At 31.9% G+C, this 6,752-nt stretch overlaps 2 protein-coding genes across 2 annotated transcripts; both read right to left on the minus strand.

Moving 5' to 3' along the window:
• LOC145838508 (lysophosphatidic acid phosphatase type 6-like) lies at nucleotides 1-2,247 on the minus strand. The gene is made up of 4 exons (XM_082946117.1): nucleotides 1,777-2,247; nucleotides 1,253-1,470; nucleotides 943-1,139; nucleotides 1-471 (listed from the first exon to the last, which is right to left on the minus strand). Exons 1-4 carry the CDS (start codon nucleotides 2,228-2,230, stop codon nucleotides 99-101), a joined length of 1,242 nt encoding a protein of 413 aa, XP_082802243.1. The 5' UTR covers nucleotides 2,231-2,247; the 3' UTR covers nucleotides 1-98.
• A 429-nt stretch (nucleotides 2,248-2,676) lies between these two features.
• Nucleotides 2,677-5,723, minus strand: LOC145838245 (protein adenylyltransferase FICD-like). The gene is made up of 3 exons (XM_082945808.1): nucleotides 5,221-5,723; nucleotides 3,823-4,301; nucleotides 2,677-3,593 (listed from the first exon to the last, which is right to left on the minus strand). The coding sequence occupies exons 1-3, from the start codon at nucleotides 5,717-5,719 to the stop codon at nucleotides 3,147-3,149; spliced, it is 1,425 nt and encodes a 474-aa protein (XP_082801934.1). The 5' UTR covers nucleotides 5,720-5,723; the 3' UTR covers nucleotides 2,677-3,146.
• Nucleotides 5,724-6,752: the final 1,029 nt, after the last annotated feature.

Here is a 6,752-nt window from a genome sequence, read left to right on the forward strand (position 1 = left end):
CTACAAATAAATAACACGAATTAAAAAAACAGTGCCAAAATATCTAACATAAATAATTATAAAGTTTACAATAGTTTATTTCCTATACAATAACTAACCTAACAAACATCACACAAGCTTTTGTATTCTTCTTCTTTCAACGAATACTTCTGCATTTTACCAACAAACTCATTCAGACTGCAGTGATCTGCACCATCAGTGCAATTGAGCTTTATAACTTGATCGTTATACACAACTTTCACGAAATAATCCGAACTATCAGTGTAAACCTCGAATGCAATGTAACTGGTGAACGGAGGCCAGCCGATTGATTTAGGGTACTTCTCAAGAGCGACTAGCAGCGGAATTAGTGTTGTGTCGTGGCCAGAGTACAACTTGAGCTTGTGTTCGATTTTGTTTTCGTGGATGTTTTTCAAATCTTTCAGCATTGAATTTATGAAGCGACCTACTGAGATTCGCGTCATTTGAACACTGTGAGAAATAATAATAAAAATTAAGTTGTTGCAGAACAAATTTAAGACAGAATCTGTGTTATTGTTTGCTTATCGACCTTATGCCTGTTTAAACAAAACTGATATTGCTTACAATAGTTATTTAAAAAAAAAGAAATTAATTAAAACATTTAGTTGCTACTATTATTTTTTTCATTTGATTCAATTTAAATGTTTTAAAATTGTTAGTCTTTTGATAAGAATAAGCTCTGTAGATTTTTTTAAACAAAACTTCTTAAGTGACATAGTTATTACTTAAAAACAGGCAAAACTACATCAAGTTCTAAATATAGTTTACATAGTATTTATACAATGTCTGGTAAACTCATTAACTTGAGAAAATATATTTAAATCAAGAAAATTTTTGTGTCAAGTAGGAGCTTTAAAATTCTAGTATTTTAAATTAAACAGCAAATTTTCACCACAAAAAACTTTACAAGCAAAAACGGACCCTTGGTCTTCATTTTTCGCGAAAGATGTTTCCATCAAAATACTGGCAGCTCTCTCAGCGAAAGCGACGCTTTTGCCGAACTTCTCGTAATCTGCCTCGCTCAGCTTCTTGTGGTGCATCTGACTCATGAAGTAATCTCTGACGTAGCAAACGTGAATCTCAGATTTCAGCTTGAGATCATCTTCTATGCGCAATCTCTGTTTAAAAATAACCGATTCATCATAATGTATTAGTTTGAAACAAGAAAAAAAAATTACAAGTTTGCTTTTAAGTGTATTGTAAAACAACACATTCATAGATTAGAAATAACCAGCTGTTTAACTTCCTCGTTCGAGTCAGGATTTTTGAAGTTTTCCCGCCAAATTCCATCGATGAAGCAGCAATTCTGGTTCCGGTTGAAGTTTGGAATCAGTATTTCGTCATTGTCGTCTTCTCTGACGTGAACGTCAATATTTACAGGACTTTCTCCTAATGTTTCATATTTGCCACTGGTGATTTTCAAAATGTCAGCATCATCAGTAAGCAGGCCTGTAAATATAAAAAATGTATAAGAATCCTGAGTTTGAGAATAAGTAATTAACAAAAATAACAAACGGCGAATTTATTTATCAACTAAGTATCATAAAAATACATTGAAATATCACATTTTAGTCTTTTTTATATTAGTAATGTATTATGCTTAACACAAAATACTGCAAAAGACCCAGACGATCGATATCATATAGTATTATGTGCTTTTTTTTAATAATATATTTTCAATAAAAAAAAGTGCATCTTGGTTTTAAAATAATTTTATTATATAAAAACAAAAACATAAACAATTAAAAAACTCACCGCTCATAACTTGTCTGGCAGTCTCGATCGTCCTCTCTATCCTCGTCGACGTCACCATTACGTCATCGTGTGACGTCACAAAGTACCTTTCTCTCAACTTCCTTCCCAACATGAACGACTCCCTGGCCCCGAGTGACGTCAGCTTGCCGTGGCAACCCTCCCCTCCGCCCCTGACCACCGCATTCTTGTCTAAGGGAAGTCCCCTCGAGACCACCAGATTGACGTGGACGCCGCGCGGTTCTATTATGACGTCATCCTTGCAATCGATCCCGGGAAGTCCCGCGGGAGTTTTGAGGGGAGTGCGGGCGCCGTGGCGGAACACCACGTGACTCTGCACCAGCTTCATATCAGGTTGACGTCGTAGGATTGTGACGTAATATAGGAGCGACGTCATAATGCCCAGGATAAAAAACGCTTTGATCATTTTCCTTTTGCGTTTCAGTTTCGATATCATCAAAATATAAAATTGATTTTTTTTTTCTTTAATAAAATTGTACTTAAAAAAATATAAATACTTTAAGACAAAGGTAATAATATTACTTTTTGTTTTTACGAATAATTTATTGTTCTTAGTTTAATTTTATTTAACAACGTTAGTAAAACTTAAAAATATTTCAAAACTAATCTTAAAGTGTTTTTCATAAAACATCAATATAAATAATAAAGCTTAACTTAATAACATACATATTTATAATTATTTAAAAACAAAAAAATTAAAGGAAGTACAATTTTTTAATAGAAAATGACATGTAAATAAACAGCTTTAAAATGAACAGAAAATAAATCGTTTCTAAGATTTTTTCCGAAGCCATTTAAAATTGCACTTTTTTAACATATAAAATATCAAAGAAATACAATAACAAGTATTGTAGAAATATTTTAGTAAAATGTATAGTCTGCACAGAAATATTTACTAATAAATTCAAAATAATTTGAGGCAGCAACAAAAAAATTCTTTAAATAAATAAAAATTAGACTATTAGACCAGTTATTTTCGTAATCAATACTGATACTTTAAATAAAATTACTTTTCTTTAAAATTTTAGATCCTTTAATAAGAAACTAAATAAATGAAAAAATAAGTATGAAAAACTGTTCAAATGATTAAAAAATATTTCTAAAACTTTTAAGAGAGTAAATTCTGCTAGTTTTTGGATTTTAGTTTAAACTCAAAAAAACATATATTCTAAAAGTTGAACACTAGATTTCTTGGATTTCAAACTTATTTTTCGCAAGTAAGCAGTGTATAAATTAAAACAGCTATTCTTTCAAAAGCAGTTCAAATAAATCTTCAAAAATGTTCTTAATATTTTTAAGTTTGAGCCAACTTCCAATATCTATGAATTTCAAAGCAAAAAATTGAAAAATTTTCAACCATATCCGCCATCTAAACCTTCCTTCTCATCAACCTGAAAAATCTTCCTATTTTTGTCCTCCACCCTCATCCTGGGCAGCCTGGCAACCAGCAGGTAGTCGTCCAGAGTCTGCCTGGTGCACGCGGCAACAAACCTGACAAAGGGCCGCACGTCCCCCTCGTTGGCCTGGGTAAGCGTCTGGTAGTAAGTCCACCTGTCCCCCACTTGGATGCTTACCGGGGGGATCCCCTCCTTCATGAGTATTAAGTTCATCAACAGCCTGCCAGTTCTGCCGTTGCCATCAAGGAACGGGTGAATGAACACAAAACGGTAGTGGGCAAGGGCGGCTCGTTCCACAGGGTGGAGTTGCTGAGAGGAATCGGAATTCAACCACAACTCGAACTCCAGCATCAGTTCTTCGACTTCAAGGGGGTCCGGAGGGATGTGGTTTCCAACAAAAACCTGTTTTTTGAATATTTAAAAATGGTCAAACTACTTATTTATATAATTCTAAACTTAAGAGCTTAGTAAAGATGTGTAAGTATTGGCCTAGTTTTATTATGAATTGTAGTATAATGGTAATTGTGTTTTTTTTGTTCTATCTCTTTTAGACTTTAATCATTTTTGTAAATTAAACTATATTCAAACTATACTCATTTAAACTTGAGTCTCTCAATTGACAACAACTTACTTGTGAGCTTCTGAATTCTCCAGCAATCACCGGATCATTCCTGCCCATGACCCTCTTGTGCAGATTCTTGATGTCCTGCACAGTGACTTCATTCTTCAGCAGCAGAGTGTTGTTGACAAACTGCAGGGCTTCCGACAACCCCAACACCTCGTTGTGCTCGTTCAAGCTCTTGCCCTGCAGCCCCGCCCTGTGGTCGATTATGTACCTCATCTCCTCTAAAGTCAATTTATTGCCCTCTAGCGCCACCGTGTGGAAGACGTGGTGGTAGTAGGACTCCTTCATGTAGCTCCTCAGCGTCGGGTGGTGGGCAGAAAACTTGTACAGTTCGGCTTTCTTGCTGTCCAACTCATCAAATATCAGCTTGTCGTGCAGTGCAACCAATGGTGCCGTCCTCTGCCTGTTGGCGATGGCTGTTTTGTGGTCGGGTTGGTAGGAGAGTGTCCGTTGAAAGAGCAGATCAGCCTTGACGACGTCTTCGTCTGAAAAAAATTGATTATTTGAAGTTGTTGAAACATTGTTTGTTTGAGTGAATTACCGTAAAATATCTATTTTAAACATTAGTATGATATTGTACTTGATTGAAAACAAAAAAAGTTTTTTTATCAAACAGAATTATATTACAAAAAAACATTCATTAGTAGTTTTGATTTTTAGTGTGGTACAATTGTAACGAGATAAAGAAAACTTTAAACTTATATAGCGTTATAATTACATCAGAAACTAGTTAATCAAGCAAAACTCAAAACAAAAAAAAAGTAATTATAATTCTCAACAAACATAAATATAACATGAGAAAAACTAATTAGCTTAACAAGGATACTGAAAAAACATAAATCAAATGTTTATTCACACAAACAAAATAAACAAAAGTTGTACTTTCTGTACTCCTCAGTACTTAAGATTATTTTATTGTGTGAATAAATATTCTGTGAATTACTGTTGTGCAATTTATAAATAGATAAATACAATAGATTCTAAATTAAGATTGGCTGATTTATTGATCAAATTTTATTAAGAATTTATCAAAAATTGAAATACTGAAATTAAATTTTCAGTATATAATATTCTATAAAATCAAACATTTAGAAACAATCAAGTTATAATGTGTTGCAGTCTTTGTTTTTTAAACATTCAGTTTTGTATAAAGTATTTATATAGTTTTTGTAAATATAAAATGTAGATAACATGTTAATAAAAACATTTTTATAAATTTTAAATATATACTTTTAGTAGCTTATGTTTTAATTACAAAAAAATAAATCTAATTAAACATTTTGTAATATGAAAGAGCTATCTTTAATTAAAAAACATATCATATATTTTTAAATTTGTAAATTGGTTGAAGTTTAGTAAAAAAAACTAAAATAGAACAATCAAATTAGTAGCAACTATAATTACCTTCTAAAAATTCTCCATAGCTGTTCAGTGCAACAATAGACTTAGGCTTCAAAGACAAGGCATGCTCAAAGAGCTTTTTTGCTTGTTTCCGCTTCCCTTGAGAGGCTAGTTCTTTTGCTTTTTTAATAGCAAAACCAGCTTCTTTTGGAGAAGTCAAATCAGTTTCAATCCCGGTTTCTTTTTTAAAGATCCGTGGCATAACTTTTTCATTTAACCCAGTAGTCCAGTGGTGCTGAAAAACAACTATTCCAAAACTTTCAGTGGGTATTGAGTCATCAGAAGTTTGGCTGAAGGGACATGTTTTGTCATTTATATCATTTTCCATGCATTTCAAGTCATTTTGGTCTGCTTTTCTACTCAAAGATTTAGTTAATGAGTTGCCAGTAAAAGCGTAGTTGTAAAATGTTGTTTTATGTAAAATTGGAACTAGAAAGAACGAAGCTAAAAGAACAAAACAACTAATGAGAACCAAGGGTTTGAGTTCACAAGTCACTTTCATAATAAATAAAACATGCTATTTGTAAATAGTTTTTTTTTTAAACAGTTTAAAATTTTTAGTCAATTTAAAAACCAAAAAATATTTTATTACAAGTTATATCAAACATTGCTCAAACAAAAGTTTGGCAAACCAAATATCGATAATCGATAGACTGATACCTAAGCTTAGTTTAAAAAAAACCTAAATCTGAGTCTACGTAGGTCTTCTGGTTATAAAATATTGAGATTTTTCCTGGTTTAAATCTGATGAATACTTCTTATGTATGTTTTTTCATTTTGTTTTGCTTTGAAAAGAAATAAAAATTGTTTATGACCAGGAATATATAAAAAGACAAAAAAATAATGCTCAACTTTTTTAAGATGTACAGGTAAGTGTACTTTAATATATTATGATTTTAATAAACTTAAACTAATTTTTGTTGAAATCTTTAAGGCATAGCTGTCATAAATTAAGTTTTCTTTAAACCCAGTGATTGTAAATGATATGATTTCTTACCCTGAAATTGTCAGATTTAGAGTTTTGACAAATAAAGCAGAAAAAAAAATATTTTAAATTAATAGAATTAGAAAGAAAGAAAGAAAGAAAAATGTGAACGCTCACAACTAAGGTCAATGGATTGGTGTGGAGAAAGACCTTTTGGTCATCGAGCTGCACACCATTTACTTGTAACTAATTCTTTGAGCTAACTTTAAAACAATAATGAAAAAATAAAAACAAAAACTTAGAAAGTAACTGTATATACAATTTTTTTTTTTTAAGTTTAAAAATGGTAAGCACTCTTTTTTAAACATTACTGCCAATATTGACCATGGAAACCATAGTCTACCATGGGCTCCACACCGTCTCCTCCCCTAGATTTTTATTTTTATGATCATGTACATTCACATTTTTCTTGTTGCCCTTTCTACAAGAGCAACCACAAAAAATGCAACAGATATCTCAAAATTGAATAAATGGGGAGAGTTATTAATGTCAGTATACATAAAATATTCAGTAATGTCATAAAACTGAAAGAGTGCCATGTATTTTTAAA

This window comes from Thalia democratica, chromosome 6 (assembly GCF_965202585.1).
Source record: "Thalia democratica chromosome 6, ktThaDemo2.hap1.1, whole genome shotgun sequence".
NCBI lineage: Eukaryota > Metazoa > Chordata > Thaliacea > Salpida > Salpidae > Thalia > Thalia democratica.